General features: G+C 42.1%; 1 protein-coding gene across 2 annotated transcripts; it reads right to left on the minus strand.

The window, feature by feature from the left end:
• Positions 1-624: 624 nt before the first annotated feature.
• PROSER2 (proline and serine rich 2) lies at positions 625-24,254 on the minus strand. Of its 2 annotated transcripts, none has more exons than XM_057422447.1 (4): positions 24,225-24,254; positions 14,392-14,607; positions 3,242-3,494; positions 625-2,389 (listed from the first exon to the last, which is right to left on the minus strand). In XM_057422447.1, the coding sequence occupies exons 2-4, from the start codon at positions 14,575-14,577 to the stop codon at positions 1,398-1,400; spliced, it is 1,431 nt and encodes a 476-aa protein (XP_057278430.1). In that variant the 5' UTR covers positions 14,578-14,607; positions 24,225-24,254; the 3' UTR covers positions 625-1,397. The 2 variants fall into 2 exon arrangements, with proteins under 2 accessions (XP_057278430.1, XP_057278429.1); XM_057422446.1 differs by having other exon boundaries at positions 3,239-3,494.
• Between the last annotated feature and the right edge of the window lie 90 nt (positions 24,255-24,344).

Here is a 24,344-nt window from a genome sequence, read left to right on the forward strand (position 1 = left end):
AGGCTTTAGAAAGTGCAGAGAGTGAGTTTTTCCCTGTAGAAAACAGCCAGACCACTGAGAACTCTTCAACATGGAGGAATATTACACAATTTAGAGGGTCTGAAGTTTGGCATTTGGTTTTTAAATGGCTATTCTTGATGGGTTTGGGTGTACAAAAAACAAAGGGCGTTTAAGGTGGAAGAACATCTTTACCATACAAAAAAAAACTATCATAGCAACATACAAATCTGTTTTGGGACCATTTTAAAAGCAGTTCTACTGAACAAACACAAAATAACACCAACTTGGATCATGAGTGCTGTGCTCTTAACATACAGCTCTCCTGTAACTCCACTTAGCCTGAAAGAATTTTGGCTGTAACTTCTCTTACACATTGGCAGGGCAGAAGCAAATAAGGCTGTGAACAGAGGGTTATTAGTGCTGTCAAACTACAGGAAGATCAAATGACATGTTTTAGAAGTAACAGAACTTCCAACTACTCCCTGTAGTACAGCTACTGTTCAGAAAGTAACAGTTTCTTTATAGGAACCTGAAAAGATAAGACTTTTGACATAAGGTTCTCCATTTGGTGGTACAAAGTTAACTTGTTCCTATGGCTACTCCACTGCAAGATCATCACCAGGGTCACAGATTGTCAGGAGACTCTTTGGCCATCAGTGCGAGAACCAGTGCATGGTGCATATCCTTGAGGCTTGCTTATCTGGTGCCTTTCACTGGACATGTAGGTTGCCAGAGCGTGACCAAGAAGCAGATGGCTGGGAAGAAAGGCAGGACTTGAAGTGAAGCAGCAGAGGGATGCAGTCCCCACTCAAGAGCTCAGGCTGCTCTGTTAAGAAGGTCAAAACAGAACCGCCCTTTGTACTGCCTTGAATCAAGCGGACACAAGGAAGCAGGAGACTCCACCACTGTAGGGAAGGAAGCCAAGCCAGATAACATAGGCCACAGTCACTTCAGCTTTGACATTATCTCAAGCTCCCACAGACATACACACACGTGTGGGTGAGACAAACGGAGCGCTCTGTTTTGGTTGCAGAAAGAGCAGGAGGAGGATTCGCCATTCAGTTTGCTATGTACAACAATACTGCACTGTACACTCCATTAACACCCTGCTGTCTGCTGCAGCATTAGATACAGTTCCTCTTAGTCATAAAGAGCAAGAGATGAGTATCTCTGTAGAAAGGAGAGCTGAAACCCTCTGCTGTAGATGACTATACGTGGTGCAGGTCCTTCTGGGATAAACACAAGTAGTTATTCCACAGTGTCTAGTGCCTCTTTAGCTTGCCTGAGGCAGAGAACTTCCCCTTCCTTATTCCAAATGGATCCCAGTCCTGTTGGGACTTCTCTAGCACAAAGCCATGCCATGACTTTCCCCTGTTGCCACAACATTCCAATCTGGATTACGCAGTCTCTTTCAGCAGTCCCAGTTTCCGAAGTGCCTCTCTCCTCGCTTCTTCTGTTGAGCCACGGCCGGAAAACTTCACCGTTATTCCTTGGGATCGAAATCCTGAAGGTCGAGGCAGTGAACCCGACCTCCTCCTCATATCCAGGTTTAGACTAGGCTGCTTATAATCATTAAAGCTTTTTACTGTGTTCTGCTGTGTGCTGCTGACCTTGTTAGCAGCAAGAGCTACCTCTGGTTTGATTGTTACAGTTTTGCCCATAGGAAGGAAAGGGCTGGGCTCGCTTTTTAAGATCTCATGGATGTTTTGATATCCATTGGGAACAGCATCTGCCTGTTTGGGCTGCACATCAAGCCTCTGAGTGCCTGGGGCATGGTCCACTTGGTCCTGAGCTGTCTTTCCCTTAACTAGGCCAAGTTTTGTCAGGGCCTCGTATCGTGTTTGCTCAGAGGAGAGATCCCTTAAGGATGAACTTCTGTTACGTGACAAGAAATCATTCTTCTGCAGCTTCTCCTCCAGTTCGGCCGCCAGAAGAGCTCCTCCATTGATGTTGGCCAGCACTTGAGCTCTCCGCTCCTGGACGTTAACTGCTGCTTTGGAAATAGTCTCATTGAATTCTTTGCCACCGATATTTGTTATGTTGATGTTGCTGGGAAACCGGTGCAGTTTGGGTGCAGGGGCAGGAGGGTGCTTTGGAGCCACAGAATAATCACCGTTTACTACTGGGGTTTTCTTCCTGTCTGAATTCCCTTCCTTGAGGGCACTGGGGAAGCACACCCTGTTCTCTGCCTGCTGCTCAGACATCTTCTGGGCCATGATGAGCGGAGTGGGGATGGAACGAAGCAATTTGGGATGCTGCACTGGAGGAGGGAGTGGAGGAGGAAGCGGAGGGGTTTCAGACATCAGTGGTGGTGGTACGGGAGGATGTGGGGGAAGGTCAGCAGGTACAGCTGGCTTCGGGCTCTCAGTTCTCCTGGTAGCATCCAACACTTAAAAGACAAAGCAGCAACATTAAGCCTTCACACAGAGCAGAATACAAGGCTTGCTTTCACGTAAGATCAGCAAGCATCAGTATTCCCCTCACTAAACTTTCTAACCCGAACTCAGCCCACATTGCTGGAGGAAATTCTAACTGAACTCCCAGCAATGGCATCTCATAGGCGATGCTGTAGTTCACATCGCTATATTTACAATGCAGTCACACTAGAATGTTCTTTCGGCCACTCATTCACAAAACTGTGTTTCAGTGGCTGCCTCTTCTGTCAGTTTTGCAATTCTTATTTTTAATAAACACATTACATCCCATTGGATGTACTACCTGATAAATCCACACTCCACAAACGGAGAGAGAAAACTCCAGGGTGAAGACCATGACACTATCTTGTCACAAACTTACTGTGATAGGATCATGTGCCTTTTTCACACGAAGTAACACTACAAACAATCTGCTGTCTTAAAACTCTTGGAGAAGGTCTTAAAAGGTCTTAAAGAGAAGCAGAGCATGAACACATTGATGAGCACCAGTTTGCCTTGCTGCAATGACTCTGCGTAACACTCAGTTCTGTTAGACCTCAGTCACCAGGCAGGGGCTGAGATAGCAGCCCAACAACTTAATCATAGTCATGACCTCCATGAGGTGACGAAAAAGCATTATAGTAACAAGAAGAACTTCAGGAATCCTGAGTCAAATTAAAATCATGGTCCTTACTGCTCCTGATATGCAAGAGATTCATCTGGAGGTAGTAAGGAAGGTACAGAATTTCTTTAGCTGTTCTAAGGAGAATTGGAATATGTAGGGCTGGGTCAAAGGGAAAACCCACACTTTCAAGCAATACTACTACCTGGTTCTGTATCTCTGCTAGGAGGGCCTTCATGGTCACTACTCTCAGGTGTGGACTGTACTAAGTCGATGATATCTTCAGTCTCTGAATGACTGGACACAGTTTCTTCCGTTGATCGTGGAGACTGACAGTGGATGCCACTGTCACGTAGGACCGTCTCCTCCAAGTCATCTTCTAAGGCATCTATGGTTTCCTCAAAGAACATGAGGACATCCTGCTCTTCATGAGTTAAGTATTTCAGACTCTCATCATCCTATAGGGGGGAAAAGGAAAAAAGCCAGAGATTAACACCCTACAGGTAAGTACGGGTAAAAGTCCACTGATAGTAAACATAGAGCCTCTTTTCAAAGGTAGAAAAGGGCAGGATGAACAGGCAGCAGTCACATCAGAAACAGCTCCTGCTTGCTGTTTCATCCCTGCCCAAAGAGGCACTTTCTCCTGTACAATGCAGGAGGAAAAAGCAGAATATAGGAATTTACAGGGCATTAGTTTTGACTGAAGAACAGCAACTGGTATTTCATCCTTTAAAGTACCTAACTTCAGTTCAGCAAACAAGCATCCATTTGAGTTGGACTGAACATAGAAGATCATAAAAGCAGAGGGAAAATGGAACCACTAAATTTGTGTTTTTAGAAGGGTTAAGATAAGTTTATTCAGGCTCCAAAGTGGAGTAAGCTGCTTCAGTTTCTGTGTCAGGTTCAGGGACAAGGCTTGGGGAGCAGCATGGGAGGGAAAAGGTACATTTGGGGCAGTCCAGCAAATAAGCTGACTCCCTCTTTGCTCCAGACCAAATGGGACTTGCCTTCTAGAGGCAGATTTCAAAGAACTAATAATAAGGAGGAGATGGTGTCTAAAGATTTTACCTTTGAATTAGAGAAAGGAAAAACTTGGAATAAATACTGCTTTAGAATAAACACATCTTCATGAAGTGCCTTGGGCTATTTTCTCCAGCAGGAAACAATCCTGTAGACCACAGAAGTGATAAGTAACCACTTGGGTTACCCAGTCTTCATTTTCTATGAGTCACCTCTCTTGATTAACTTGATTAACACATTATCACTATGAGAAACTAGGCAGCAATGCACAAACTCTTTTCCCTCCACCTACACCCTGGGAAACACTCACTTTTCCAGAAGCTTGGAGATGACAAAGAATGATTAGGAAAGGCACTACATTAAGACAATGGATACAGGAAAGACATTTCCCAGGAGAGCTGTGTAAGTTCTGGAATGTAACTATTGTTGAGAAGTGAGGTTTTTCCCTTTTCTGGGCTGAATTTCTCTCCCACCAAGCATACAGTGGAAACTTTTGCCATCAGTAAGTTAACAAGAAGGCACCAGCAAAGCAGTACAAGACAGTTTCCCTTCTCATCTCTACTTTTCACTTCTCCAAGGGCATCTAATTGTGCATATAAGCAAGGTAACAAGGCTACTTCTCAATGGAAGATTGGGAGAGTTTAGGTAAGTCCATCAAGGTATACAGTGCAAATACCCAAGAGGTAGACATGTTCTTGCCAGGGCAGCACAACTTGCTTCAAACTCACCGTGCCTGTTCAGATCATCTTACATTAAACTGTGTGCAGCTCTACCTGTTAATTCACCTCCTTGCACAAACAAAGCTTTTATCCCCATCCTCAGCATTAAAAATAAGAACAATGTACCTCTGTAGAAAAGCAATGCCTATAGATTAACAGCTATGAAGTGCTGCATTGTACCATGTGGCAGTTAGTATCTAAGCACTCCAAACACTAGAGATGAGAAAAGAAACGCTTTAGGGCTCTTGGTTGCCTTCTGCTGTGTGGCTTGTAGAACACTTGCCCTGTATTTCATTCATTTCTTTACAGCAGACAGACACAGCCTTTCAGCCACTCTTAGTTCAGACACTTCAGGGCAGGTTTTCTTATCTGTGGCTGCAATCATGTGAACACAGCAGTCTGCAGTCACTGCTGGCAAAGTTTTCTGTTAAAGCAGAGCACTGGAGTCTTGTTGAAACCAATTCCGTGTTCCCCTGCAAGGGGTTCATGCTGCAACTACAATCCTAGAGATTCAGACTTACTGGCATCAGGCTGAATATGGGCTAATGGCTGAGAAAGACACACAGAGGTGTGGGTGTTTGTAACTTAGTCTTACCATCCACAGTGCACTGTCAGAATAAGTAATTTACTCCAGCTTGCAGCAAAACTGCTACCAAAGCTTAAGTTTTGATGCCATTTGCAATTGCCTATTTAAAGGACTAACTTCAAAGGCTGATGTATTCCTCAGCTCGCACCCACCACATGGCAGAGCTCCCTTTTCAAAGGCCAAGGAAAGTTTTACAGCTGCACTTGAAAAGTCAGACACAGACAGGCCTTTTTCTTCTTTTTCCCTAATGGATGTTGCAATCTCCTTCCTTCCCCACCCAAATACTCATTCAGCTGCTATGTGTAGTAGGCAAGAGAATGACAGGAAAGGAGCTGTTGTTAGGTAGGCACTAGCTGGAGCTGGACAGGACTCCAAGAAGCTTTTGTTGTGGGTGAGCTCATTGCAAGAGCCCACTTCCACAGGCAAATGAAAAGAGGGGGTTGTGTTTAAGTTCATAGTGGGCAGCATATCCAGAACGTGGAGAAGTGCAGAAGTGACTGCACCACACTGTTCATTTAAAAGAACTGCTCCCACATGAGCTTAACTCCTTTGATCAAGAGCTCAGTAAAACAGTATGTGAACTGAAGCAAAGACTTTCAAAAGGCCTTTCTTCCATCCTTCTATTTCTGTATTGTAAGACAGTGTCTTCCCACACCAGGTAAAATTTGCAGGAGGATTGGTCAGCAGAGCTCTGCCTAACTTACCATTCCTCATGGATCGTGCTGAAACAAGCAGTTTCCTGTTAGATGAAGGATCTGAAATGAGTGACCATCCCTTTGCAAATACATCTGTAGTAAAATGCATACCTAGATGTGAAAGGCCAACCTCATCTCAGTTAGCACTTCCATCTCTTTCCTCATGCAGTTTCCCTTCAAGATGACCAGTGTCACATTTCCTCAGCAAAGGACAGCAGCCCTGGAGAGTGGGCAGCCTTATGGCAGGTCACTGAACTGAGATGCAAGGCATCCAACCTGGCTACAAGCTCCCTCAGGCAAGGCATGTTGCAGTTTGTGAGACAAATGGAATTAGTCCCATTTTACACATAATAGCACAGTGAAAATAAACCTACTCAAGTTGGTCAAACCAAAGGAGCTGAGAGATGTAAAGCAAGCAGTGACTTGCTTTACCAGTGGTCTGACAACAATGGTGTATTATAAAATGCCCACTTGTATTACTTGTAATATAGTAAAGCTTTCAGAAAGATGGGAGGAATGCTATAGTTAACAGGTGCCAGTTTCAGCTCAGGTTGCCACGTCTATCTGTAATTAGCTCATTTTCCACATAGTCCAAGGACTGGCACAGTTCCTCTTCCTTCTGGGCTAGTTTTCCAGTCCAGGCCTTCTTTCTCCTTGAAGAACCTGGGTTTTACCAGAGTCTTTTTAGCTACTCGAGTTATTTGCCTCATACTTTCCACCAACTCCCTACTCTTTATACACAAACACATCTCCCAAAACTAAATCTCACATGCGATTAACACTGCTGACTCTAATGCTACTGTAAAAAGACAGCCTGAATTTCAAACTTGAACACCGTGCTTTAGCTGAGGATTAAAAAGACTGCTTGGACAGAAGACATTTAGGATGCAAACAGCTGAAACAGCCGAGTATGCTCAGCTGGCATTAATATTTTAGATCTCTGTGCAGCCAAACATTTCCTGCTTACACCAAAAAGGAAAGAGTTTGTTACGACAGTGTTTGGTAGAAAAGAAGGAAAAAAAAAAAAAGAAACAAGGAAAAAAGGGGGGATTAAAAAAAAACCAACAAACTGTTTCATAGAAAAGATCCCTTTCCTACCTGTTCAAAACAAGGACTTATTAGCAGAGGCCCACAGTTTTTCACCTGATCTGAAGAAATTCTTCACATTGCATCCAAACCTACTATCGTAAGCCCAGCACAGCTTTGACAGAAGCAGAACAGCAGGGAAAGCCACAAGACATCTGCAGTGGTTAAAAAAAGAAACATCATTCTTCTGATCACTGCTAGAGAACCAAGCAGAACCAATTAGCAGAATACCAGGAGAACACCAGATTCAACTGATTTGTCATCAATCACTTGACAGTGCCAAAGACTTAATAGGCACAGTTCCATGGGAGAGAAGTGAATGGATGCTTCTCAAATAAAAACATGAAGGAAGCAAACTATTCTAATATGTAGTAGAAAGAGACCAATGTAGCACCTCTTAGACCCTAGGCTAGTAACAAGGCAGGCAGTTCTTCTTGTGAAATGGGTGAAACAGAAAGCCCTGAATGCAGGAACAGGACTGGAACAGGTACAAAAGCTTCAGCACAGAAGAAAAAGGCAAGTACCTCTGATTATATTTGCAGAAAGGGGAAGCAATGGCTCATACCGCTGCATTGCTGAAGTTGGAAGAGAGTGAATTACAGGTAAGAACATGAACTACCATACAGGATCAGCACAAAAAGCCCACTTAGCTCAGTAGCCTGCCTTCAGCCACCAGTAATGCTCAGGTCAGGGGAACAGGACTGAGGGGAAGAGTAGCGCTGTCAATTGGATGGATTTATCTTCTTCTTCCCTACACCCTTCCAGTTTACAGCAATACATGGCTTAAGGACTTCCCAGTTGCATCCATATCTCTGAACTTAATAGCCCTTAATGAGCTTTTCCAGCATGAATTCATCTTATTGTTTAAGCCCATGTAAATGGCTGGCACTCAGCATTCTGTGGCAATGAGTTCCACAGCTTAATTGTGTGCTGTGTCAAAAAGTACTTCCTTTACAAGCTACTATCTGATGATTTTGATAATACCACTTCATTTGGTGAGGAAGACTATAATACTGAATGCTGTTTTCTTCAGTTTATTAACATAATTGTACCTGTGTGCTTCCTAATAGTCAGCAAAGCATATAATCAATAGGTCCTAAGTGAGGAAACAAATCATCTAGAAGTATTTTAAAATAAACTAAAGTCATAAACTGATTAAACTATTCCCAACTTACTTTTAAAAAAGCAAGATAAAGCAATGCCAGATCTACTGAAACTCTGAAGACAGCCCCTTGATTATCAGAGTTAGGCTGATCAGCTTATAATTTCTTCTTCCCTTTAATTTCTATGTTAGAATAACAGAGAAAAATTGGGAGACATTTCAGGCAACAGCCACTAAACTCTTTTTACAAAAATCAAGTCATTTCACGCCAATCTTATTTCTCACAAGGGGGGTAGTGACTTGGCCAATAGGTATAAGCACAAGAAGTCAATTTGAAGGATTTATGACATGGCCCTCAAAAATACACTCATAGATGAATAAGGAAACTATGCCTGGATGAAGTTACTGCAAGGTATCGTTGTAACCAAGGGGCAGGGGAGAGATTGCTGGTTTTGAGAAGTATCATGATGCATCATAAACTGTATAATGAAACAAGACAAGTCCTAAACAGATTTATCCCGACACCTCTGAACTTTTGATGCTTCACTAACAGCAGACAACTTAGTATTTGTTAATCCCCTTCTGCTGGAGCACATTGCTGCAAGAGCTAGGCAGGACAGAATGAGACCTTCCTGAGCCATACAAGTGTGCTGGTAGCCCTTAAGATGAAATTCAGCTAAAACCCACATGAATATAGAGTGATGAGAAGTGTCTTAGTGGCAACACAAGTTGTAGGTCAGTTTAAATGGTATAAAGAGGTCAAAAGAGCTCAGCTCAGGTATACAAGTGTCATTCTGGGATATATTAACCAGGGTGATGAAATAGCAGCGCATCCTCATTTGGAACACAGAGTTCAGATTCAGTCACTGAACTTTGGAAAGGATGCAGCCAAGCTGGGCAGGGTCCAGAACAAAGCAAGGAGTGCTCAGAGTGTAGCTGCACAGGAAGGCTGGGAGAATGGAGCACATTATGCTTTGAAACAGGGAAGAATGAATGGGTGGTAGGTAGATTCAGCCTGTATGTATTTTGGTATACAGGTTCACCACCCACATCATTACAACAAACCTCTACTCACACTGAAGGCGAGGCAAGTGGAAATTTGCTTTCACGTTATAGAAACTCTAATCCAAGTATTCCTTGAAAAGTAGTGAAGTACAAAGAAACCGCCTTGGGAGTTCAAGATCACTTATCAGTGAGGGTTTCAGAGCAGAGCTGCCCACCTGCTGGAATAATCTTCATCTGCCACATCCTGCTTTGAAACAGAAGGATGCAGTTTCTGCACAGAGTAAATTGCCTTCAGGATCTATATTCTCACCAACACATTTCACAGCAAGGTCATTCCTTGCTAGGAGGCAGGCTCTTTACCCTATTTCTACACTTACAGTCCAAAGCAAGCAGTCCTCCAGCCCCAATTCCTCTCCACTGCTGGTAGGAATAATGACTCTTATTTTTGCCAAGGCATACTGCTTCCAAGTCATACTAATATCAATTTCAAGTGGTTGAAACATAGCACAGCACCCTCCACACCCTGTAAGGAATGGCTTCCACCTGCCCAAAGACAGCTGTATCCATAGAAAATAGCAAACAGTCAAAAATTCCTCTCATTTTTATGTGTATTGTTATTTGGCAAGGTCCTTAGGCATGGTGAAAGACCTGTAGTACAGTAAAGCCTGCAGAGTATCAACATCAAGGGGAAAAACACATTAATTTATCAGAGGGGTCTCTCAGGATTTTCCCTTTACTGTACCTGAAGTGCAGCTCGGCATCACAAGACTCTGCACACTCAAATTATGACAGAAAAAGTGACAGTGGGCTAACAGACAAGATGGCCTTTCCCAGTAACTCCTAAAACTACACTGGAATCCCAGGACCTCTTCAGAGAGGCTGGGGCAAAGAGTCAGCAATATAGTGCACTTAAAAGGCAGGTCTGTTACATTTGAATTAGCTGTACTGATCCAAAAAAAAAAGATAAAGGCCATAGCAACTATAATTTTTAGGCTCCAAGAAACATAACTACAAAATAACCAGGACAACCCTCAGTTAAATGGCTGAGTGTGTGAAATAAGATACTGAGCTGGTTCAGACTTCTCACAAGATACTTGCTTTTCCTGTCTACGCAACCAGTGTTCAGCATGTCACCTGAAGGTGCCTGGTAGGGACAAACCATCTTCAGTGGCTGGGTGTCAAGCCTTAGAGTCACAAAGGAAGCTTGTTTGAAGAAATAACAAACAGAATAAGCAACATCTATTAAGAATCATAGGCATCTGCCTATTTAAGCCACAAAAGAAAGAGACATTTGACCAAATTCTGGGGGTCACCATTGCCCCAAAAACAGCAATGATGAACTCTAGTGTTAGCTGAAGATCTGTCTGAACCAAGGGCAAAAATTAAATCAATATCACCACAGCATGATCCATTGAGAACAAGAACTCACCATCTCTCAAACCTATGACTCAATAAAACCTGTTAACATACAGAAGGTATAATACTGAAGTCATATCAACAGATCCAAGGCACTGATACAGCTTATTCTAAGTAAAACAGCTCACTTCAGGTACAACCACCACCTTCTGGTATGATTTCACAGGCGATACTATTGTCCTAGCATCTTATTCACACCTAGAAACTAAAGCAGTTACTCATGGCTGAGAGTAGATATACAGTACAATTACCAGAGTGAAGCACTGAAAAAGAAGGACTGGTTTTAGGAAGTTGGTCTGTGCTTATTAGTCAATGGAACAAGTCAAATTGCTTCTAAAAACACGAAGACCTAGTTTTAATCTCTGAATTAAGTGTCCCTAAATTGCTGCAACTGTATTTTACTGCAAGTTAATTCTCACACCACATATCAAGGAGTGTCATTCAAGAATGGGTTTCGGCAGTCAGAATTGCCAAGGAGAACAGAGTTGGGTTTTTTCCCTTCTCTTTGGATAGCACAACTGATTCCATGTATCAGGAAGGTACAACTGTCACATGCTTTTGCCAAGCATGTCTTTATTAAAGAAAAACCCCATTAAAGAAACTTCATTAAAAAAAAAACCAACAGAATATATGTTCAAATTAACGTCTTGTAAGAGCTTTTATGGTTATAGAAGTTGGTGCAAGATTAAAATAAAGGCCAGCATTCCTCCCATCTAAAAGTAAGCTCTTGTCTTCAGCTGCTGCGATAGATTTGGCAGCTTAAATCCAGACCCAAACATCTATCATTTATATGGAAAATTCTACTGCAATGAAGACAGGACATCAGCACCTTGCTTTCCATTTAAAAATAAATACATTTGGCTTTAAGGACTGCAATTATCAACGATTAACTAAAAGCACCCCTGTGCAGGTAAGAAGCTGAGACGTGCCAAAATTAAACTGAACTGACAACAGCTGACTGGTAGGAATCACTCGCATGGAATTTTAAAACCTTTTTGGCACATGGCAATTCACGTCCATCATCCCTAAACTGACAACCAGTTCCACAGCAAGCAATGCCAGCGCAGACACAGAGTATGCAAGGACAGCCAACAGTCAGCCAAACCAGCTCTAAGCAGCCAGCTTAGTCTAAAGCTCATCCAAGTGTTTGTCTCTATTATCACATCCTAGGTTTGAATTCCACAGATGCAATACAAAGGTTATATTTAGTGACTAATGTAGTTTGACACCAAGAAGCTTAAGCGGCTCTTTTTTTGTAATCAAGTAGGAAGAAACCTACAGCAGTACAGGCCTGCCATAAAAACCACACTGCTATACTTCTCTCATTTGCATGGTCATTAAAAATACCAAAATAAATTAAAATTATAAATTAAATTTAATTCTAAATTAGAATTATAAATTAGACTTAACTCTGACCTTCCTTCCTGTGTCTCTAGGTGCACCAACACAGAAAAGTGATACATTAAGAGGAAGGTAAGTCTGCAATTACTTCCATTTCCAACTTGCATGTCTGAAAATCTGCCCCTTCCTTTCTCAGAATTGGTCCAATATGAGATTATTTGTCTACAGTTATCTATCCCTGCCTTCTCATTAGGCCAAAGCTGCTGCATCTTCTGAGCTTTTACAGCAAAACTACTGAAACAGGAAGTTAAGGTCTCCAGGAGCATGTTCCAGCAACGAGCTTTTCCTCTTACAAATCCCCCAATCCCCATGTGAGCTATAAACCCCATGCTTCTAACAGACAATTACATAAGGATATAGAAAATATTTGAAGAATACTGCTTTTTATCCTGAGGATTTCTAAAGCCTGTTTCAGTACTGAACAGACAAAAGCTATCAGGCATAGGAACAATCCTTCCATCAGAACACAAAAAGGAAAGATGTGAGCAGCACTGAAGACTTGACTACTATTTACTCAATCACAATTGACAGTCTCCTTCACACTCAGTTCAAACCCAGTCTCAAATTCAAACTGAAATTACGCTTTTCTTGAAATGCATTTCCATTCCCTAACCTGTTATTCCATGCCTGCTAGCTGTCAGCCATATCAGTCTAGAACGTGCCAGAAGAACAGTCATGGAAGGGAATCTGTGGCACCAGAATTAAAATCATTGGTACATGCTTCGCTTTCTTCATGCATAAACTCAAACAAGACAAACTAAAGGCTTCTGGAACTTCTTTTGCTGATGCATAGGTCTGATGGGAATTGCCTAAACCTGAAGCCAGCTTTTACTCCATCTATAAATTACAACATTACAGAGCAGGAAGGGATTCCAATTCTAGCTGATGCATCATCATCTGGGTTATCACATGATGTTATCCTACTTAGACTAAGGGCATCTGTCATTTTATGACACAGCAGACTCAAGGTGAGGCTGGACAAACACACTGATTTATACATAGCCTCATTACTTAACAACGATTCTCTCAGATGGCCAGTCTCACACCTGCTACTGCAGCTAAGAATAAACCACATGAAAACATGATTTGATAACCTGGAAAAATGGAGTCAGAGTAATGCATACAATTGACTTATAATTCTGCATCAAATGAAGGTGTAATTCTTTAACTAAGTGTAATTCCCATTGTAATTCTCTAAGATCCAAACAGTTTTCATACAATGAACATCATGCTCTAAATACCTAAGACCAAATGGAACACTTGGCTATGCTCCTGGGCTCCCCCACAACGTTTTTCTAGCACAGATCAGAAGCAGTTAAGGGACTACATTTAGTAATACTTGTTTTGTGTTTTAACTAGCAGCACAAGCTGAAGGATACAAGCACAGTATTAAGAGATGTATTTGCATTAGAAACAACAAAAAAGGAGTATCTTTAGAATTACTTCTAGTTACCAAAAAGCACATGAAGTAGCACAAAACCACTGAGGTATATAGATAAATACAGGTACCAACTTGCTAACTTATTTTTACCACTTATTCTTTCACAGAAAAATTCACTCCAAGGAAGCTAGCAGGGAGGACAAAGACATGAAAAGCCTAATTCTGCATTAAGAGGACGCAAGTTTACCAGATTCCTCAATTAAAAATGGATGTTTATCAAATGGTTGCAATGATAAAAACCATATGCAAGGAACCATAGCTGCTTTCTAGGCTTAGCCTGTCACAGTACAAACAGTACTGTTGGGTTCATTGCCTGAATCATCCTGATCATTCAAAAAAATGCAGCAGTGCATCCCACTCCCTCAATTACTCACATACTATTTAAATGGCCACACACTCATGTTCACTAATGTGAAGACACCTTTGTTTATGGTGACGTACTTGTTACTCACCTAATTACATGAAGGTGGAATAAGCTGAGACTGTCATTCAGTAGTGTCAACAAAAAGCTTAAGCATGAAACACTATCCTTAAGTTCCTTTACAAGCTACTTAAAGTGAGGGCAGATGTATCGGTGGTGGGTGGACCAAGCTGCCCAATGTAATGTGTGCTCCTTACCACCATCTCTGGTTCTCTGGGAGGAATGGTCAGAGAGAAGCACTCTGCAAGCTCTGACACAATCAGATCAGAACAACAAGCTGTTGTACCCAAACCAGGATAGTCATTTCTGTCCTTTCAGTTTGCTAATAACTAAGACCACAAGCAACCATTTAGAACCAGAAATAGCAAAAATCAATGCTTAAATAACACAAATAATCCTGTAATGTAAACAAAGCTACTAATGTAATTTATATCACTCAGCATAAGGCTCATTAAACACTTACCAAGGCAAGATTTCTGCCCTTAGCTTGGCTGCCACGATTCTCCACACTGCCACCCCTCTCCATGCTCCCACGTGCATGCTTTGGAGAGCTTTCAGATGCCATTTCAGGAGAATCAGAGAGGAGATTTCCAGGCATCACACTCTCTTCATGTATCGATCCCGATGCAGCACAGAATGCCATCAGCATATTATGTAGGGCTGCTAGCTTTATTCATTTCTGAAAACAGAGAAATGAAAACAGTGTTACATTTAAATCTGGTTTTAAAGTACTTGAAAAGGAATGGAAAATAAATAATGAAAAGAGATCCCACACAAGTTAATATCTTTGTGTTCTGAAGCACACCTACCACCTATGGGCACCTTTTAGAAGAACTGGTCTTATTCTAGAAGGTGACTTTAAAAATCCAGCATAGCAAGGTTCTGTACCCCATTTCATGTGGTTCCAAACCAGATGTCTCTCAGTTACAAGCGTGGACCACACATATATACCCATCCTACAAATTGGGTTTGTGTTTTCCATTAAGACACATCATTAAGAGTAATAAAATCCCATCAGCTGAGATACCAACTGACCCAGTTCAAATGTCTTCATCTTTTATTAGCTTTTTTGACAAGTACTCTATTTATTTGATCACATGAGGGAAACAGAATCCAGTCCATTTCCTAACACTGCTGTAGTTAACTTGTGTGTTGCTGAAGCAGCTCTATGCCAACTGCTTCTGGTAAAAGATCCACAAACAGAACTTGGTGTCATTTTTGCATCATCACGTTACACAGCAAAATTGCATTTTAAGGCTACAGAGCCTTTATTTCACTCAGCCATGAAGAAACAGTGCTTGTACATTTGGAAGATGCTTAATGGAAGAGACGCGCACAAGTGCTTACTGGAGCAAAAGCTCCCAGTTCAAGGTATCCTAGTGCTCAGTTCTGCAGTACCTTTCTGAATTGTCATCTCCCAAAACACTCTGGCAGAATTCCTTGCTTCATTCTCGAAGTATCACAAAGACAAAAGTCACCCTTTGCACTAACAGCACAAACATGGAGTGGGTAAAAAGTAGGACCTAGTTACTTTCTCTTTTCCATACATTAAGACTTCCCTTGCAACAAGAAATTGCCTGGTTCTTTAACAGTCCATCTTTTTCACTCACCCTGCCTGTGACCAGGAAGCAGCAGCTGTTTCTGAAGTACCATGTTATATGCAACCAGCTGGGAAGTGGATACCATTACCTTGACACTGTCCAAATGAAATGAGATGGTCCTGCTTCCCAAGTGCTTCTCCCTTTATTAGGGTTCAAGAGGTGACATGAGAAGCAAAGTCAAGTCTGCATTTCCAATTCAATCGGATTACTTCTCCTTCCTCCCTACCTGTCAGCTGAGGGCTGAGAAACCAGAGCCTCCTGGTAAGCTGATTAGTGTTTCATAGCAGAGAGATAACATCTGCCAATACTGAGCAACAATTCCATCCCACTGATCCTTTCCTCCTAGGAGAGGGCTATGACATTACCAGAGGTACATACAAACACTCCCTCATCTATGCCGTAGCACCAGCATGTGTCGTGTGGGAAGGCTCCCACACAATGTAGCTAAACATGGGAGCACAAACCACATAAACAGAGCACTGGACTGCCACAATAAAAGCATCTGATAGCTTTTCTGTTAAACATTAGGTCTAATGATTACAATTTAGCCTTCCCTTTACATAAAAAGAACATTCTTCTTTCTTCTATTAATAACATTAATAATAGATAAAATCCATCTTCAGGATAACAGTCTTTAAGTGATGCCACAGGGGTAGAAACATACTGTTGGTCCTGGTTTTCAGAATCCCAAGCCAGGCAGACATGAAAGCACTGCAGTAGCTGCTGTACCTCTGGTTGCCACATACAGGCTCAAACCAAGAAGCTGTGCTGCTGAAATCTACACTGGAAAAGAGTAGCCCGAATCAAAAACACATCCTGCAACCACAGCTCCATCTGCAACAAACCCCGTGGCACTGAACAGCTGCACACAAACACACACACAAGAAAACAACCATTTTTAGACTGCAACACAATCAGTGGAGATACTGATGCCTCTGTAATGCTACACACAGAAATACATAAATATGTATTTCAGAAGGCAAAACAATCAGAGAAAAACTTAACATCTCAAACTCACAAAAAATTCCCACTGATTTTGGATTTCATCCCATGACTTAAGGCGATGTTCAGATGGAAAACTATTCAAATGGTTGGACTTCATGATCTTAAAGGTCTTTTTCAACCTAGTTGATTCTATGATGCTATGAGAACAAGTATTTTTCTAAGGAGGGACCAGCAAAAGGCAAGTACTGACATCCAACATAACATATGTATTACTACTCGTCAGGCCTTTTAAACTGCAGCACCAGTTTTTATCCAGCTGCCCCCAATACAAACTGAGCATGCCATGTTTGGTCAGTCCCTCAGGGATTATTACAGACCACTACCAGATCTTCAGACTTAAACTCAAAACTGTTCATGAACATTTTATAGACTATGAGAGGTCATAGCTCCAGATAACAACAGATATCATAGGCAAGACCCACATTTAAAGACTAACCAAATTAAGATGTTAATCCAAGCCATCAAGAAACCAAACAATGACCCAAACTTTGATGGAGAAGAATGTATTTAAGAGTACTGTTCTGCGTTCTCCAACAGCAGAACCAGGTCTAAGCTATCTGCTCCCAGGACAGCAGGAACACACAGATTTGGTAGCAGTAAATACTAAACCCACAAGTTCTAAACAACAAATAACTCTGCTTCCAACAGGCTCCTGTTACTCATTTTGGAGCTCAAGCTCAGATGTTACACAAATCTCCTGAACAACAAGTAAAGGCAGCGAGTGCCACTGGTTAAGAAAAGCCACCCACACAGGATCAAGTAGCAAGCATTACCACACTGGTTCCACTTTTGAGTTGTAAGCTGTGGCTTCTTTGGAAGTTTTATTCATTTCAGAAAGGCCTGTGAGCCTGTAGAAAGGGCATGGGGGGAAATCTTTTTGCCTTCTCTCCGTCACATAATCTTTAACACTTCAAGGAGCACATTGATAAGATCATAACCCATTCATATATATTATTTCTCTCATTTTCTGTGTTTTTGATGCTTTAAGTGAGAAACTCTATACAGCACCTGGTGCAGCTACAGCTGATGTGAGGCTACTCTGCATTGCTGCAATACATACACAGCACACTTTACAGACAAATCCCCCTTCTATGCATGGCTATCACAGAAGTCCCTTCACCCTTTTTATGTCCCCTCTATTAAGTGAATGACTGTGGATCTAAGATAGAAATAACAAAAAAAAATGTAATGAATTTCAAGATGACCCCACTGCCTGTTTCAGTGGGATTATCTAGGCAACAAGCAAGGGTTCAAACACAAGGTACCCATCCTCAGAGAGAGCAAGAACAGCAAGATGGCAGGTGGCTGCTCCTGCTGAGCTTCAGAGATGCATTACATATGAAGGCTGCTCACAACAGGATTACTTGCTTGGTCTATTCAATGCATTAGGGGAGGTTTTGCCTGGTTTAAGGGAAGTATGCCTGTACCATCAGGGATTAATGCAATAAAAAATTCAGATTGCAATACAGGAGTGCAGAAGTGACAGAAGCAGTACTATTTGGAGAGAAGATCACAAATATTAAAGCAAAAAGGCATCTTAAGGCAGCTGTGATTCTATCAGCTGAAATTATCTCGGTTACACTAGAGCTAGCCTTATGAGATATGTAAAGCAGTGCAATTCACGTATCATGCATAGCTGTCAGAGGGCAGGAGGAAGAAACCGAAGTTAACATTGAACTTTACCTCCAAAGATTTAATTTTGCTTTGGCAGAGGCACATAATTCAGAGAGACTATATTAAGTTGCCATTGAGATAAGCCTATCCTTTTAAAAGGGCTATTTTTGCTGACTAAGATCACCTCTTCACTGAAGTTCAATGTTAGCATTTACAAGGGACTGTTTCTGTAGCAGCAGGAAAAATTGTTTAACAATCCTATTTGAGGACAAGCTTAGTAAGCAAAAAAAAAAAAAAAAAAAATCAATCCCATGAAAATGGAAGGTATTTAGAGGCTAAAGTCAAGGGTTCCATAAGCCAGGAGCCAAAAGCCGACAGCATCATGCCATTTACTGCACAATACATTTAAGGTAAGCAGAGCTGACAATTTTTAGATAGTTATCATACATTTTTAAAGGGGCACAATATCAGTCTCTCCCTCCTTTCTCCATACATAGAGTTTCCAGATTGCTCTTTACATGAAAGACTTCTTAAGCTAGATTTCTAAGCCTGGACTGTTCTCTGAGCATCATTACACACGCTTTTCCTGTTCTCGAACAGCTTTATCTTAGTGCTACAACTGAAACAGAAGAACTGGTCAGTGAACTTCCATGTTTAATCTCAAAGTATCTGTACACAGTCAGCTGTATACAGATATACCAACGCACACAGTCAGCTCTGTGTACATCATCAGCTGTCTTGCATTCCATGGCAGTGCTTGAGTTTGGAGAGTTGAACATCTGGAAAAACACAACTGGAAGTACTCTGAGATCACTGAAGTATTCCATGGAATAGGTTTTGTAAAGATGATATAGGGGCAGATGAGAGACCTCCATCTGCATTAGCCTCTGACAGCAGCAGATGCTGAGAGAAGAGTTTGTAAAACAAGACAAGCAGAGAGTAGGAATTCATTCACATTCTCCATTAGCCTCTGACAGTTAGCAGCAGATGCTGAGAGAAGAGTCTGTAAAACAAGACAAGCAGAGAGTAGGAATTCATTCACATTCCTGCACGTTGTGGTCAGGAGAGCACAGGGCTTCCCAAAAGAGGCCAGGTATTTGTGTCTAATAACCTGACGAATTTTTCCTTATATTAAGTGCTCTTGCAACATGCCTTGGAACCTGCTGTACAAGATTACAGCTAAACTAAAACCTACTGTCCTATGACACACATCTTCACTGAGCCATTGCTGCTACAAGCTCCTCAAAACTAACTGTTCCAGTGTGGTGGATGTATTTCCTCCTTATGAACAGAGCTATCAGCAACTTTATTCTTCTTTTCTTCTTCGGTGTATTAAATGAGGAGTAAATCCTTGTGGTTTAGAGGTAACCCATGTCTAACTCTTGTGATATCTAATAAAATTTAAGCTTTCTGGTAGAATAATAGGCTAAGTGACAGTACTGCCTACAAAGGACAAACCTGTGCCAGGGCCTCACCTCCCTCACAGGGAAGAACTTCTTCGTTATATCTAATCTAAGTCTTCCCTCTTTCAGTTTAAAGCCATTCTACCTTGGCCTAACTCTACATGCCCTTGTAAAAAGGCCCTCTCCAGATTTAGGCCCCCTTTAAGTACTGGAAAGAGTCAAAACAAAATTGACGTAACAGATGACAACCCCTGATTTTCTGGAACCAAGATAAACCAAAACTGGCCAACATAGTTAAATTCTGACTTTTCTCCATATCATAATTGTAGATGGTTATGATGTGCTAACGCATTTTATTTTGATCCACATTCCTTATCTGCTCATGAACAATCCTGTCTGTCTGAAACAGTTGTGGCTATTTAGGATCCAGTAACCAGGAAACAGTCCTGCCCTTGTTTAGAGAGGGACTGTCCCAATAGTACATCCAGACAAACACAAATAGTGACCACTAAAAAAAAAAAAGAACAGAAATAGAAACCCCACTCCCCCAGTCTATGACGGTATCATCCTCTGAACAAGAACCAGGCCAACAGCATCTTTACAGACACTTTCTTGGGCATCAGTTCTGGTCGAGATTCTCAGAAGAGTTGATGAAATCTGAACAATGTTTAGCAAAGTGGGAACTTAGGCTACCACTCTACTGTGAGAATACCCCAGGACAGACGTGCAACTACAATCAAAATAACTGGAGTGCTGGCAACCACACAAGATTCTCACAATTCAAGGGAATTTAATGCAAAGAACTCCAATATTTTGGTTTAAACTTACTGGTTTCTGTGGTGCATTTGTGACAATTCAAACTTTCCCCTACAGGCTACAAAATCTGTTAGTTTTAAAACTCAGAGGACTGAGACAATCTTTGTTGTAAGTATAGAAGCTGGAGCCTCAAGAAACACACTGAATATCATTCAAACAACTAGCACTAGAATTTGTGAGAGCTGCCAACAGTGAAATAATTAATCCTGTGTACATAAGTTTTTAAAAGAACTAGATGGGCAAGGCACCAATTCAGTAAAAAAAATCCAGCTGACTTCGCTACAACATTTCATCACACGCTTAAATGGTTTGGTGAATTGGATCTCAAATTATATGTAGCAACCACTTAAAAAGAATGGAAACAATCACAAACCAACGTTTCATCACCTAAGTAATAAATCAATTATTACCCTGAAATCTCCAAATCATGCTTTGCTCAGAAACAATGCCTAAGGTCACGCCTTTGACCATGTTAATCCATGCCTCAAGATAGCAGAAAAAGAGGGTTCAATACTGTGCTTCCTTCTTAACTGGTCTGTCTGGGTTTTCTAGAACAGCTTCTTTTAGGTTTTTTTTTTGGAGACCCTATACTTCAGAAATTTTATTGCCTACTGAAAACAACCAAGGCAACACAAGACAAGAGCCTAGATCTTTGTTACCTCATCATCCTCTCTGAAGTGTTTGGGAAATACTGCTTACAGTGGAATACTAATGCAGGATTTGATGATGCTAAGTACACTGGTCCACTCTCTAGAAACAATTTATCTAGGAAAAAAAAAAAAATGGTGAGGCATATTCTCATGCATCTTTGCCTTATCCCTTGGAAGGAAACTCTGCTCCCAGTTCATTACATCAATCACAGCTTCAGCTGAAGCCCGCTGCCTAAAGCAAAGGCCAGTGGCAAAGGTTCATATCCAACACGGGTAGTTTAATCCACAGAGAAAGCCTGACGTGCTCACATTCCCCAAGCATTGACATCGACAAAATCCCTCCCTGCCCCAACTGAAAATAAAACCAAAGCAGGTGACAAGTAGTTACTTTTCTTTAGATTAAGATCTTACCCAAGGACAAATATAAGGCTTTCACTGGTTCTCTCCAGTTGAGATTTGATGGCCAGCATCTGCTTAGTGGTAAAGCTACCTATGATACCCAGCGCTGTCTAGGCCAGTATCATACATCACAGCATCATACATCACAGCATCATACAATGCAGCATCATACAATCACATCCACATTTAGACACATCCAGCTGATGGCTGATTTCTCCTTTGATTTCAGATGCCCTTATGCAAATTTCAACAAAGTGAAGTGTCCAATTCTTTTAAAGTCACATCTTTTTGCACCTCCCCTGTTAACATCAGGGTGGTGCTATTTGTGACAGCCAACACTTCAGCAACATGAAATGCACATAAACAGTTTCAGGCACAGACTCCTCTGTAATTAGTCAACTTCTGTCTTGTTAGAGGTGTAGCATCACTGGGGTTTAGGGTTTCATTATGCAAGTACTGCCACAGTCACAGCAAAGGTGAACTAAATCTTGTTTTACAAAGTATTTAAGACAGCAACACGATTTTCAGCTCTGGCACGGCTGTGTCACAGTCTCACAGCTGGATGTTAGGCTACTTTCCAATGTTTCTTCTTGTGACTGCTATGCTGGTAGAGGGAGGAGGGCAGCAGACATCCAGAGCACAAAGCAGAGGTGTTTACTTTAAAAAGCAGCTTATTTAATGCTCATTTCATTCCTATGTGAGTACATAAAGGTCTGCCTGCCCAAAGCAAACAGAGCTGAGAACAGCACTGGCAGAAAACAGCAGTTAAGTTTCACCCTGGACCTTCCTTGGTACAGGGATAATCAATACACACCCACTCGAAAAGGATCTCTTCAAGCAGTTGGTTACACTGGAAATTAAATACCCTTGCTTTCATTTATTAAAAAAAAAAAAAAAAAAAAGAGAAGAGGGAGGCCTTGGTAATGTGTTTGACACAGCCTGCCTGGCTGGCTCTGAAAGCCACATTCATCTCCTCATGCTCCAGTATTTCAGAAGGTCATTCAGCCTGAGCCTTGTCAACTGCTCAGGAGCCGAGTTGTTCCAGTTACTATATCCAACCAACAAGCCCCTCTGCCAACATTCTTGGTTAATATTTCTCTCAGAGTCATGCCTAGAAAAAGCAGTTACAACCAACAGGAGGAGAAGAGGTTTACTATTGACAAAAGAGATGCAATATAGAATCTCTCTGTTCCTTCCCAATGTTGGTCATTATTTGTATTTCCAGGCATAAAAATTCATTTTATTCACTCACTCTCTGTTATAAAAACCCCAAACAAATCCTTGATAAGAAAGACACAGCTGGAAAAATGTATTTAACTTCTGAGAAATAATGACTATCTTCAATTTTTGGAGATGCCAGTGAGTAACTTCTTTTTTCCTGTTTAAATGCCAGCTCCCCCCTTATACAGCAGTAATTACTGCAAAGAAAGCAAAAAAGCCACAACCACTATTCTTCCTAGTAGTACCTGTACAAATTAGTCCATCTGCAACACTCCATTAGTCAAGGATCTGCAGAAAAGTCTTAAAATAAAAACTCTTTATTAGCCTAAGCTAGAAATTGTGAAAGCTTTTAAGACTAAGACTTACACTTTAGGGTTTAGAAAGAAGCGTTTCCTCCTGTGCCCTTCATAAAAGGAACAGGAGAGGAAATAATTGTTACTTACACTTCTGAAGCTTGTTATAGCTTAAAAGCCTTGCAAAGTTTTCAGAACAGAGACAACATCCTGCAAATTTCTTTCCTTTCACCTGCATCCCTGTTCCCACAGGAATCATCTCCTGCTACGCCCATGCACAGGACCAAGAGCTCCAGAGCTCCGCGTTCAGCTCCTCTCGGTGCCACACTAAAGCATAAACTACTCAGGAAACATGCCACTGAGATCCTGCATTACTGAAAATCCCGGGGGTGCTTTTAAGGCTGTGGTTTCTCTCTCACACACTAAACCTAGCCTGAACTACCTAGGATTATGATCTTAATAACAACCAGCCATCTCACACATACCATCACCAGATGGAAAAGGCACCTGATAGAAGGTAGGGAAAAGAAGTGTTTTGAACTAAGATCTGCTGGTGTTTAAGCCAACGTTTTTTCTAATGGCAACATTCAACTGCAGACAGTCAGAAAACAATGAGGAGTAAGGCAGCTCTTTCCCATCACCCTTAGTCACTCAGTCACAGCATACATCCAAAGTTTAACAATGTACGGCTACGAAACCTTTCCTTCTCTAAGTTGCCAGTTAAGACACGCAAATTGCTTTCAGACAGGATATGATGGGGAAGAACAAGAAATACAAGGGGAACAGAAGAAAAATAACCCTTCGCATAGCTTAGTACCATGAAACTACGCTTCGCCCGCAACGGGGAAGCAGTTAGTTACTAACTAGCAGCCTTTCTCCTCTCCGGTACCAGCCGCTCTCCGCGCTGGCAGAGCTGCGGGAAGCAGGTCCCAGCCCGCAGCCCCAACCCGGGAGAGAACCAACGCAGCAACACGGGGCAGCCGCCGTCCCGACCGCTGCAACCGGCGACAACGGGTGGAAATCATTAAAAACCCATTAGCGAGCAATAACTCCGCAACTGAACCGTTCCTGTCGCGGGCTGGCGAACGCGCGCAGAGCTCCGCGACCTTTCCCCGCTGGCTGAAAAAGACAGAGAAGCGCAGGAAGAAGGTCGGAGCTCATCGCCTCACTCCAGCGGCTTCACTCGCCGCCAGCTCCGGGAAGACGAACGCTGAAGCAGAGGTAAAATAGAAGCGAAGATCCCCTCAGCCCGAGCGCCGAGGCTCCGCGCAGGGCGAGGGGAGCCTGCACTCACCGGCTCCAAGGAGCAGTCCTCTCCCGGGTAAGGGGGAACAAGCCCAGCAGAAGACCGGCAGTAGGTAGGGGTCCGAGCCCCGATCAGACACGGGCTCCGCCGCAGCCACCCCGAACTCAT

This window comes from Pezoporus wallicus, unplaced genomic scaffold, assembly GCF_028554395.1.
Source record: "Pezoporus wallicus isolate ANWC-B61680 ecotype Strahan unplaced genomic scaffold, APGP_CSIRO_Pwel_v1 contig_3058, whole genome shotgun sequence".
Taxonomy (NCBI): Eukaryota; Metazoa; Chordata; class Aves; order Psittaciformes; family Psittacidae; genus Pezoporus; species Pezoporus wallicus.